The sequence below is a fragment of the Dermacentor silvarum genome, chromosome 1 (assembly GCF_013339745.2).
Source record: "Dermacentor silvarum isolate Dsil-2018 chromosome 1, BIME_Dsil_1.4, whole genome shotgun sequence".
Taxonomy (NCBI): Eukaryota; Metazoa; Arthropoda; class Arachnida; order Ixodida; family Ixodidae; genus Dermacentor; species Dermacentor silvarum.
Window position 1 is genome coordinate 158097520 of NC_051154.1, and position 12890 is coordinate 158110409.

Sequence of the window (12890 nt, forward strand, 5' to 3'; positions counted from 1 at the left end):
ACGTTATCTACCGAGTTTCAGAGGCTCATTACAGATGAAATGGTGTAGGGAGTGGCAACAAGGAACATTTGCTTTGGGTCAAGCATGTGCACTCCCTTCTGTCGGCACTCCTCACCATGCCAGTGTTGTGGTAGTAAGTGCTCGTAGTAATCGAGAGAACTCTATTCATCTGTATCTTTAGGCACATGTTTAGTTAGTAATACCGGTGTCACATGTACAGTTATGATCGCCATCGGGGCCGATCCGGATTCAGCTTGATCCGGATCGAGTGTTTCTACACGGTCATTTGCGATCGCGATCTTGCAGGATCCAGACAATCGCTATCTGTGAATTGCAATCAGTCGTCTTGATCGCAATCGCAGGCTGACGTCTGCGCCCTCTAGCGCAGCATTCTGAAAATGCTAAAAACAAAAAGTAAAGGCAGCTCAATAAAAAATGGTTAAGGACCTTTTTATCAGCAATAGTAAGCTGTAAAATTGAAATATTGTTCAAATTTAACCATATTTTACAAATCTGAATTCGTAGCCAAGGCATTATGCAGTTCTGGGAGTTGCAGACGATCACCAGACGATAACTCGATCCGGATCGTTAGACCATGTAGCAGCGTTCATTGTTGATCGCGATCAAGAAATCCGATCTGGATCAGATCCGATCGTGATCTGTAGTGTACGTGTGACACTGGTATAAGAGAAGTAAGGGAATTTTACTGCAATTTATTCTGCCCATAATACTGCGAGCCTTACTTTGTGTAGCATTCAGATACTCTATCAATGCTTTGCCCTTCGGCCAAATCTGTTTTCTTGCTCATTGTGCACTTCAGAAACTGTTATTGTTAAAAAATACGCTGGAAACTACTGGTAACATAATTATGCTTAGAGCAATGAAAGTTGAAACTGCACTGCAGCAGCAGCACTGCCTCATAATCAGAACTGGTTTTGGCACGTAAAACCCCAAAAAGAAGAACCGTAATCTTACGTGCACTTTGGCAAAATGAACTGCTTATTACAGCACTACAAGTTCATCTTGTTAGTTTAACAACTGAACCAAGTTGTCATAGCATCTTGAAAGAAAAAAAGAATAGAGAAGTAATCATAAGGTTATGAAGCAGGCGTGAGAGTCTACACGCTGTCTATACTGTTGAAGCACATTTACAAATCTGTCGTTCTTCCATTCCTTGGAAATGGTAGCAAACTTCAGCATGACATGGAGAGGAGTCTCTCTGTACAATGATGGCAAATTTTTGGCAGTGAATGACCTAAGTAGTGATGGGACTGATAGGAGCGATGATGAATAACAATTACCTACGTATGTTATATCATCTTAGTGCCAGTATTATGCTTGAATTCCTCAAAAAAAAAAAAAGCCCCTTCGAGATTTTAATAGTGTAAATTACCTTCTGATGAACTGCATAATGGCTTAGTATGGAGCACACACAGGGATACCTTGATATTGCTTTATCTGAAATCCTGTATAAATTGCACAGTTTCTGTGGCCCCTTAATTTTCATTGCAAGTTTTCCTGTGTTATTAGCACAGCCTGTGCCCCCCTACCTGGGTAATTGGTTGGCCAACCTAATCTCCCTGAGGCTAGGCTCAGATCCTCGCTCTGCACCAGCAGTTGTTAGTGCCAGTATGCATTTTTGCTGCATCCTCAACAACAATGTGATACTTGATCAGGTTCGCTCACTGTTCTTGCCAGATTTCAGCACAAATGGCAGAGAGGCACGATGGTGTTTTGATCTATATTTCTGTCATGTTGGTCCAAGGCATTGAGGACCAATCCTCAAGAGCATGCAAGTTGTTTCTAATACCTTTCGAATTTATGGCAATAAAGAAGGCCAAAGGCTCTCGGCTGACAAAAACAAGACTGGCTTCCTTCTTTCTTTCACAATTAACTGTGTCACATGGAGGTTTTTCTGTGTCAAGACTCCTGCCTTCGAATGTCAAGTTAATGTGCTGAATGTAAAATTTTATTATGAATATCTCAGAACATGGCCACTCTATAGAAGTACTATTAAACGGAATAAAGTTGTCTTTGGAAACAAAGTTCTCAAATTTATAATATAAACATGTGCGGTAATTAAAAATTTAAAAAAAGTTTCATTATGTATTTATTGACCTAGTGAAAATGATGTCTGTTAAAGTGCATAAACCACCTGTGCAAGCAGAAAAATTCTGGTACTGTACTTTAACTTGAAGGCCCTATAAACATATGTAGTATACAAACACGTTGCTCACACCTTCTTTTTTGTGTTAGTCGGGTGTAATAAATGCAAGAAGTAGTTAGTTTGCTTTTTGGAATTAATTTAGCTAGCTTTGAAAAAGTAGTGCACAAAAGTAAAGTGACACAAATTCCAATTTACTGAAGTTTTCATTGAGGATATGTCACTAAGGTCTACAAGTTTTGTTATAGGTTTCAATATGTGTTGTTTTGCGTATAATTTTATGTTGTTCATCATTTATAACTCTAAAACCAGAAAAAGGCAGAAAACAAACTGAAAACTAACAACTTTGTTTCTAGGTGGTTGGTTGCGTCTTCTTGGACTATCTGTCGAAGTACTCTTGCTGGATGGTCCAGCTCTTTGGGATTGCTTGTCTCAAGCGAGTGCAGAATGATCCGCTTCCTGGTAAGTTTTCTCGTGTTGACTTTAAAATGTCAGCAGCTTCAGTACATTTGTCTAATTTGGTTTTATGGTGCTTTACTGAGTTTGGCAGATACATATTTTAGCAGAGCCATTTGCTCATATTTAATTTAAGTCAAATACATTATGCACAGAATCGAGCCATTATGTATAAAGCAGAGCTTTACAAATAAAGCTGCTGATGCTTGTGCATCACTGATAGTTGTATAACTTTGCATTCTTCCAGAAATAAAAGGTAAGCATCATGTCCCATCTTGACTATAATTGCAGCACCAGTACCACTTTAGTTGCACTGCTTCTTTGTGTATTTTTTTCATATTGTTCATTGTTTCTGGATTTTCGCTTTTGTGCAGAAACCAAAGGTAGGATATTCATCGTTTTGTTATTTTGATTTTATTTCAATGGAGCTTCTTCAACAAAATTATCTCACTGTGTGGGCTTTAATGATCACAGTGCAATAACGAATGTGGCCGTCGCAACTTTGTATTGTTCAAGCTTGTGCTGCAGTTTTCAAGCAGTGTTTTGACTTATGGTTATTGAGCACTTTGCCTTTTGGCATGCCTAAAAATAATAAGTACCAACTCAGAAGTGAAAAAAAAACATTTTCTTCTCGGCAAGGCAAAATGGTCCAAGTTAGAAATACGAAAACCTCTTGAAAATTGCTGCAAGGACTTGGGCAGTGCAAAATGGCCACTTCCTCACAATGTTGAACTTTTCTGAATTACCACAATTTCACCACTCATAGTGGAGTAGTTCTTTGTTTGTCAGAAGTACTAGCGATAAGTGGGGGTGTGCAAATACTTTAACATCTCTGAATTGAATAGAATAGTGAACGTTTGAATAATTCAGTTTGCGAATTAAATATTGTTATGAGCCAGTTGTCCGAGAAAGCGCCAGGGTCCCGGAGTTGGGTCAAGACAATCGGTGCTGTGGTAGCCGAAGCAGCGGGCCTCTCAGTCGACATGGTCGAAGGGCCCACGAGATTTCCGTTTCGAAGTTCCGTGATGTGCTCGTGATGTACCCTGCAACTCCACCAAGATGTTACGGGGAGATTTACAGAAATAGGGGTTTATTTACACTACGTACAAGGAGACTAAAAGTTGGACTGCAACAACAAAGATCGCCATCTTTGTTGTTGCAGTCCAACTTTTAGTCTCCTTGTACGTAGTGTAAATAAACCCCAGTTTCACTTCTTACTCGTCTCGTCGGCTCTATGCTTCAGCATCTTCTTTGTCCGCCGGACAACTGGCTCATAACAATATCTACTGCTCTATTTTTCGAATATTCGATAGATTCAGGGTGGACACTCGCAGTGCCGCATGTCGCGTGGGCCGCGGAGCCCATCGTACTAGATGCCGCGCCAGCGAGCATCTCACTTGGTTGTTCTAGCACGGTGATGAGCCGCCGGTACGCGGAATTTGTTTCTGTGAGCGCTTGTGCCCTATTGCATGTGCTCCCCGACGTCGACCTGATGCGGGAATCGACCCACACAGCACCAATGATAGCTACACGCGAAGCGGTGATTGAGTCACGTGATGTGCGGTCCGCGCTTTCGTCTGTGGCACAGATTAACCTTACCAGGGGTGGGACTCCTGTGACAATTGCGCCATTTTGATACAAATGCAAATTCCTCGGCCAAACTGCGCCAAAGACAGAAATATAACCAAAATTGTGCCACACTGCGCCATGCCAGGATGGCTTCGGCATGTGCTCCAGCAGTGGCCGCAAACAGCGAACGGATTTAAAATATCATGAGCCATTCCACACTATAAAGGTGGATGACCAGCAAAGCTGTTTAGCACATGACACAGAGGTGACACAGAATTTTGATCAAAGGTACGAACACATATTATGGTCTTGTGCGGCGGAGGCGGTTATCGCGACAAAAGGCACACGCACACACGCACGTGCACACACACACGCACACTCTTATCCTTGATCGGTGGGTCTTGATCAGCGGTACACGCGCACACATTTATTCTCAATCGCCGCTCCATATCACATTCTCGTCTTTGTTCTCGTCATTGCTCTTCGCAGGCGCGTTGCTCCTCGGGAGTGCGAGAAGAGAAGTGAAATTCAAAATAGGGAATGGCAGCTTTTCTGCTATCATCATAAGCATCGGCGCGGGAATGTATAGTTCGACCATGGTGCCATCAATGTTTTTTTTTTGCTTTACAGGAACACATGCGCCGTGCTGCCACTCGACCCACTCGAGTGGCGGCACGGCATAATATGAACAATCCTAGAAACTCTTCCATATTCTAGTACACTATAGCTACAAAGCGTGCTTCTCCTATGTGCTTCGTGTCTGTTTATTGTGTGTTTCATTGTGGTTTTGAAGTGCACTGCCATATCCCATATTCCATTCCACCAAAATTCAGATTGGCCTGCTCCAAACTGCTTCAAAGTGGCATTTTATCTACTCCTAATTGCTCCAAAATGAAATTTAATCTGCTCCAAACTGCTTTAAAATGCAATTTTACTTGCACCGAAAAATTGCTCCAAAATTAATTTGGGCAGTCCCACTCCTGCCTTACGATAACCCACCTGCCATGAATAATGGAAAGCCCTTTTGTATTTTGAAGGAAAACTGGAAAGCAAAACTTTCTATGCAATAAAGGATTGCCATAATACACAGGTTCACTGTTGAACTAAAAGCCTGATTACAACATAACATCACTATAATTCTTTAGCTTCAGAGGTTAAAAAATCACTTCATTCTATTCAACTGACATTACTTTGATAAAAAATATTTTCGAGACCTTTATACTAGAACTGACCTGTAATCAGTGCTGGTAGACTAATTTGGAATTTTCTTTAATAAAGGTAGACTGTGCTGTACATCTTGATTTTTATGTACCCAAATTACTGATAGCTTGCTGCATTCTTGTTATGCAATGTTATGTTGGTAAGTCAGAAAAAGTGCAAAAAACGAAAGATGGATGGCGGCACCTCCTTCAAATTTCCACACCAGCTCGCCATGACATCATGGATTTTGATGGTATCTTCTAGGGCCTAGTTAATTCTTTAGTGCTCAATTCGTGTTCTAAAGAAGCCAAAGATTAAACATGGCAAGTTTCAGAACTGTAACTGAGCCAACGCAGCCCAAATATGAAAAAATATTTTGAAATCCGTGATGTCACACTGACATACCAGCATCGGAGTTTTGGTGCGAAATTCAAAAACTGATACTTTGCCATTCATTTTCTCATCTAATATTCAACCTATTATTATGAAATTACGTGCTTCAGAGATTTCAAAGAACGCTTTATCAATTTAAGCTGATTTAGTGTCCCTTGAATATTTACTCTATGATGTGAGAGGTGAGGCATGAAATATGGTGCTGAAGGTCACAAGTAGGGCTCTTTCAGGCTGCAGTGACCACCCTACATGTGTGAGGTTTGTTCAAAAAGTTCTTGAACTGATGGAATTGAGAAATACAGCAGCACAGTGCAGCATCATGGTGTAATGTGGACATATAGGCACCTGCACTTGCCAGGGGACGCTGCAACTTTTTCATTTATCCTTCTAGTGTTGTTGACGCCAGCCGCTAGCATGCTGAAAAAAATGTAACAACCTTCCAAACACCAACAGACACTTGTCTGAGTGTTAAACGCTGAGGTTTGCCTTATCCAAAGCTCGAGCTTGGTAATTTGTGCTCATGCTGCAGTACTCGAGCACGACCCATGACTTGTGATAAGCATTTTGAAGTGTTGTCGCAAATCTTAATCGTGTCCCTTCAATTTTGCATCTTCCGCTTGCTAGGCTGCGTGTTCTGGCGCTGCTGTCAGTGTGGAAAGCTTTAGTGCAAGGTGGCTGTATGGAAGCTTCAGGAGTTATTGCACCAGCATTAGTTATGCCCAGTGCAGTCATTTCTGATTTCACCTCCATATATATATATATCCCAAGTGTCCTGCTGCCAATATATGACTAGAAAACTAAAACAACAAGCATGCATCAAAGCTTGTGTTGAATGTGATGAAACTGCATCAGAGCACTAAGCATCTGGTGACTATGCTTTGAGAAAAGTGCACATCTGCATTATGGTTACATAGAATACAGTGAACAAATGTAGCATCCCTTGAAAAGTAACCCCTGCCATCACTGAAAATGTTCACCTGCTGGTTCATGGAGATTGTTTAGGTTGCTTAAGATGCATTTCCAGAATTGCTGCACAACCAAGTGCCAGTTGTGGCTGTTTTTTACATCATGTTGACACTGGAGTCATTCCACTACAGCCATGCCACTTACCCTGGCATGTGCAGTGAACACAAGGAAAGATGAATTCAGACCTGTCAAAACTTTATGAAGGCTGTGATTGTCTGAATGTGGCTTCTGTAGGCCCATAATAACAGGGAAATATGGCAGCATTGATGGGCACAACACAAAAATGAAATAGCAGCACACATGATGACAACATCCAAATCTCCACATCTCAGAAAAGTTTAGGTGATGAACACTATGAAGTCAAAATGTCTCTTGTTCTTTCTTTTCTTTAATTCTCTAGTTTCCTTATGGGGTCAATGCCTGTTTTCACACAACTGCACCAGTGTGAAGACAATAATTTTACCCATGGGCCATGTAGGGAGTCTTCTGCAGGAATTGTGGTCTCAAATGCATGCAATTAGTGTGGAGTTACCTATTATGCAAGTCCAACTAGCCCGAATTTCCGTTTTAGTGTGGTTACTGTGCACTGCTACAGTGAATAGGCAACAACTCTCCCTTTTTGCTATTCTTAGGCTATACAGCTTTTAAAGAGTGGCAGAATTGCCTAGACACTTATCTTCCAAGGAAGTTTCACTGGGGGAAGATAGTGGAGAGTAATACCTGGATATCATCCTTTGAAATAGTATGGTGTCAGTTCAGCAACTTTTGGATATCACCATGCATTAAAATATTTGCTGTTGCATAACTGTCGCTTTACATGAAATCTTAATTTTCCAACATCAGTTTAACTAGGTTATTTTATGGAGCTTGCATGAAGTAAACCCACCCATGCACAGCATTCTCTACATTTCTTAGCTTTGCATAACTAACTGCCACACATAGTGCTAGGTAGTATGAAACAGAATTGAATTGAATTTGAATTTATTTGCCAAAAAGATACAAAAATGATGAAAATACATGAGAAGCTTCTGGATCCTTAGCATCAAGCTAGTTTGGATCTATACATAAATAATAACAGAGATTTGTATTTATACAATATCAATTTCAACAGTTGTGTGTTTATGCAGGTAGCAGACATCTTGTATTGTAATTATAATTCAACATTAATACAGGTCTTTGTAATGGTGTTTCAGCTTAACAAAAAAAAATATTTACTTTGTTTTACGTGCACAGGAAGACTGTTCCACAAAGTACAACCAATACTAGGAAGCCGCCTTTTGCCACATACATTTTTTACAAGAGGCTGCAAGAAGTTCCCGGCTTTGTAGCCTCTTGTTGGGAACCGGGAAGACATGCATGATGAGCAGTGAAGTGAACAATTGTTAGTTATACAGTTGTACACCGTAATTGTAGTTTTATAGTTTATTAGCAGTTTAAGGGGCATGATTTGATATTTGTTAAAAGAGCAGCTTGGTAGGGGCTGCATAACTTGAACTTGACAGAAAACGAATTGCTCACTTCTGCAGCACTACAAGTGGCCTTAGGTAAGAATCATACTTATGGCCTCACGGCTCTATACAGTATGATATCCGACTATGAAAAAAAGCAAAATAGATGGTTCTCAAAGTCGGTACATTGAAAAACTGGTGACATTTAAATATCACAAAGCAAACACTGCTGAGCTTTTTACATAGCGAATCAATATGCATTTTCCAGTTTAAATGATGGTCTATTACAACACCTAGATATGTTATGCTATTCACACGTTCAATGGGCTCTCGCTCTACCTGAAGCACGCATGAGTCGAAGGTTGTAGCTTTCTGTGAAGAATGAATTAACATATATTTTGTCTTCTTTACGTTCAGTAGCAGCTTATTAGCATGTAACCTATTACTGATAAGCTTCATTTCTTCGTTTGCTATACGAAAAGCTTCAGGCGTAGACTCATGTGCGCAAATGAGTGCAGTGTTATCCGCGTACATGACATGAGTGAAATTACGCAATATCAACGGCAGATTGCTCACGTATAATGAAAATAATAGACCGCAGAAAAATCTGATTCGACATCGAGAAATCGTACCTTTTGTTGTCTGTTGGTGAGATAGCTTCTGAAAAATTCTAGAAAGACACCACGGAAGCCGTAATGTTCTAGTTTCTCAAGTAATATCCCATGATGTACAGTATCGAAAGCTTTTTTAATGTCAATGAACAAACCTAATATGATCATATTATTGTTTAAGTAGGTGTTTACATTATCAAAGAAAGATAATATAGCGGTGGCGGTTGACCTCTTGCTCATGAAACCATGCTGACTAGGTGTTAGCAATGATTCTCTTTTGACAAAATTCATGACCCGTTCCGTGAGGAGTTTTTCAAAGGCTGTATTAATGGCGCTCAGGACAGATATTGGGTGGTAATTTTAAGGAAGGTTTCGGCCTCCATTTTTGTGTATAGGAACAACTTTAGCAAGCTTTAAGAGACCTGGGTACGTAGCTGTGTAAAATGCACGATTAAAAATAATTTCCAATGGAAAGCAAAGTATCTCTATACATTGTATTAATATAAACGAAGATAGCTCATCACATCCAATGCAATGTTTACATGGCATCGTATTGACTACTGTGACGATCTCGGCTGCCGTGATTTCGACATAACCAAAGAAATTGATCACCCTATCAGGAAAAGTAATTACTAAAAGATGCCACTATTAACTCTGCCGATATTCATGTCACATGAGTGTAGGACATACTGTATTGCTTAGGAGTTGGTGTTATTGTTGAGTTTATAATCTGCCAAGTAATTTTAGAGTCTCTTGAATTTCTAGCAATGAGTTGAGAATAGTATTCCTTTTTGGAGCACGCATGATTTGTGTCACCTTATTTCGGGCTATCCTGAACTTTTCTTCGTAGTAAGAGTTACCTCTATTTCGCTTAATTTTTGTATGCCAATAGTCTTTCCTTTTTATGAGTTTGAAAATAGCACAGGTCATCCATGGACAAATAGGCTTTTTTTGGTACCCCTTCTCGCAGATGACAGTAGATTGCACTATGGCCTCTCTCAAGTTATTACTTAAGCTATATTGCTGGTTTGGGTCAGTCCGGTGCAGACTTATATAGCTAATTTCTAAAACGCGTTGTTTTATCAATTTTTTATTGTAACTTGCAGTTTGCTGACAGGTGCTGTGTTCACGCGGAAATAAGATTATAGTCGGACAATGATCAGAAATTACTGTGTCATAAACAAGACAAGTGCTTGTTGATGTATGAAATTGCGAAGTATGTGGTCAATTGACGTTGACAATGAGGAAGTGACCTTGGTAGGCGTTGTAATAACATTATGAAAACCATAGGAACTGATAAGGGTAAAGTATTCATGGTTTGGATTGTTTATGGAGCAAATGTTGAAGTTCCCACGTATTGCTATTTTTCTATTGGAGCTGGTCAAGTAAAAGAGTAAAGCTTCAAAGTGATGTAAAAAATTATCAGTATTTTGGTTAGGGGCACGATAGACAACAATAGTTAGTGATAGTTTTTACAACAAGAAAATCAAATTCATGCGAAAAAGAGTATGAAAACTGTGGGTCAACAGAACACTTAATATCCCGTTTTGTGGACAGATCAACACCACCACCTCGCGTGCGCGATAGCCTTTGCTTTGAAAAGAATGAGTAGCCTGGTATATTTTCGACTTCAGCAGGATTCAGCCATGTCTCGGATACAGCCACAAAATCGAATTGAGATGAATTAGTGGCTAGGAAGGAGCAGAGGTTATCAATTTTTTTGTGCAAACTCCGTACATTGCACTGTACGAGTGAGTAAGTCTGTTTACTGAGTGGTAACTGATGCAAAGCCATGTTAAAAATTCTTAGCAGATCTTCGAAAGATCTTCCTCAGTTTCAATATGTACGACACTTGAATTCTCTGCTTTCCTAGCAAGAATTTTACCATTTGCCACCCAAGTAAACTTTCAGATTTTTTCTCTTTTACGTGCCGTAGCCTTTCCAAGTAGAATTTTGTTTTCTATGCATAGATGCTCATTGATGTAAACTGCCCCAGTGCCTTCAAAGCCAAAGTCTGTTGGACCAAGTTTTTTTGCCGCTTGCAATACAGTATCACGAGCTGTGCGAGATGCGAACTTGATGATTACATTCAGCTTTTCTTTGGTTTTGCTTAGGACACGATGGATCACATCCATGACTGCACATGTCAGAGGAATTCCCAGTTTTTTTCCAGCTTCTACCATTGCATCGGCTAGGTTTTCGTTTGGCTTTTTAGGCAGGCCCTTGATCTCGAGATTTTGTTGACGACTGTATTGTTTCAGTTCTGTAAGCTCTTTCTGGGTTTTCTTTAGTGTATCGTGCAGCTGTTTATTTTCGTTCTTCAAAAGTACTTGTTCCTGCTTTACTTCCCGAGCATGATTTTGAATTATTCAAAGTGAATTACGCACTTCTTGCATTTCAGCGCACACTTTCGAGCTAAAAGCATCGAATTTACTACCGAAGTCAGCCAGCATTTTAGTGACTTCCTTGATTGTTGTCGGTGTTTTTTTCCATTTGCACAGAACACAAACTCTGCAAGGCAGCCCAGACACTATGTTATCAAAGCAGAAGATACGTGATACGCACCTGCAACAGTGAAGACCAAAGCATAAGCAACTGCTCGGGAGGAAGCACATGTGTCTGGGCTGCCTGCAGTTATGCCAGGCCCGGGGAACGAAGTGTCCTTATATCCTGGAACTGGCCAGTAGGTGTCACTGCTCTGCTATGACGTAGCTGCCTTGTGCAGAATGCGCTATAGATACATATAGGAACAACTAATAAGAATGTTTCATATTACCTAGCACCTCCACTTATGCAAGACACATTGCATAGTGGAAAGTCAGATATGCTCAGTCCTTGGATGGGGCACCAAATTTCTAATGCTGTAGCTGTGTGGATCTGTGTGGCTGCAGGCAGCAGCACTGCATTGCCCAGTGCAGCGGGTGGAAGCTGCCGGGTGCCTCTGGACGAAGCTGGCCTACTTTGGGATGGCATCTGCCTAGCCTTCTTGCTGATGCAGAAGCGGCTGTTCACCTCCTATTACTTCCATCATCTCATCATTGAGATCTTGGCCCAGCAGCAACTGGCCTCACGGGGAGCCGAAATGATACACGAGATCCAAATGAAGGATGTGCAAGTAAGTTCTGGCAAGCATAATGTTTGTGGTGTATGTACTGCTGCGTGCCTCAGCAGCAGCAAGGATTTATCTGTGCTGTGTGCAGTTTAGTGTGCTATTTTTGTTACGGCAAAGAGCCATCTTTGTGGAACACCGATGGCCAAAACAATTGGCGCCTGCTTTGCCATGCTAGCACTGGCTGGAGTGCACATGAAATGGAGGCTGCCATCACATGCAGTTGGTAAGGGGGGTCGCGGTGGAACAGCTGACTTTGCTTGATTGGGTTTGGAAAAAGTTTGCTTCAGATAACAAGTCGAATGTTGAATAGTTGTCACATAAAGGACAGAAAGAGCAAAAAGAAAAGCCTAAAATAATGTCACTTTACGTGCCAAGGGAGGTATTCAGCCTAAGCTCAGTTGTGTTGCTCATGAATGAGAGAGTTTTTTTTCCTGGGGTTTTACGTGCCAAAACCATGAGACAATTAACTGAGAGACACTTCAAGTGCCACAGTTTCTGCAACTACAAAAATGAAAACCCAGTAGAAACTACACATAACCTGATTCACCTCATTAAGTTCCATCGGCTCTTATCTGCAACTTAAAATGCTGTTACATCCTCTTAAAAGTAGATATATCTACACAACACCTCATACCGTTGAAGTGATGGGAACATGGTGCATGAGCTCCACCAGACTCAATTTACTTAAGGCTAAATCTTGGCAGGCAGCCTAAAATAAAGGCTATTGCTATGCCAAAACTTATTGTGCAAGAAATCAATTTCGCCACATGCTTACTCAGAAACCACTCTCCTTGTGAGGTGGCAGTACCGCCTGCAGCACAGAGAATGCCTGACTTGAAACAAAGCTTGTGCAAATGGGCAAATTTTTCTGTCTGAGCTATCATTTGTATGTAAGCTTGCCTTGGGCATACGTTTGTAACAGTATGCCTGATATTTGGTTAAATCAGATATTAAGAAATAATTATCAAGTT

General features: G+C 40.7%; 1 protein-coding gene across 1 annotated transcript in view; it reads left to right on the forward strand.

Annotated features, from left to right (window-relative positions):
- The window catches only part of LOC119436281 (piezo-type mechanosensitive ion channel component 1-like), a 226650-nt gene that overhangs the window by 114045 nt on the left and 99715 nt on the right, over positions 1–12890 (forward strand). The window contains 2 exon segments of the mRNA XM_037703080.2: positions 2521–2626; positions 11699–11922. Of these exon segments, the coding sequence (XP_037559008.1) occupies positions 2521–2626; positions 11699–11922 (330 nt within the window).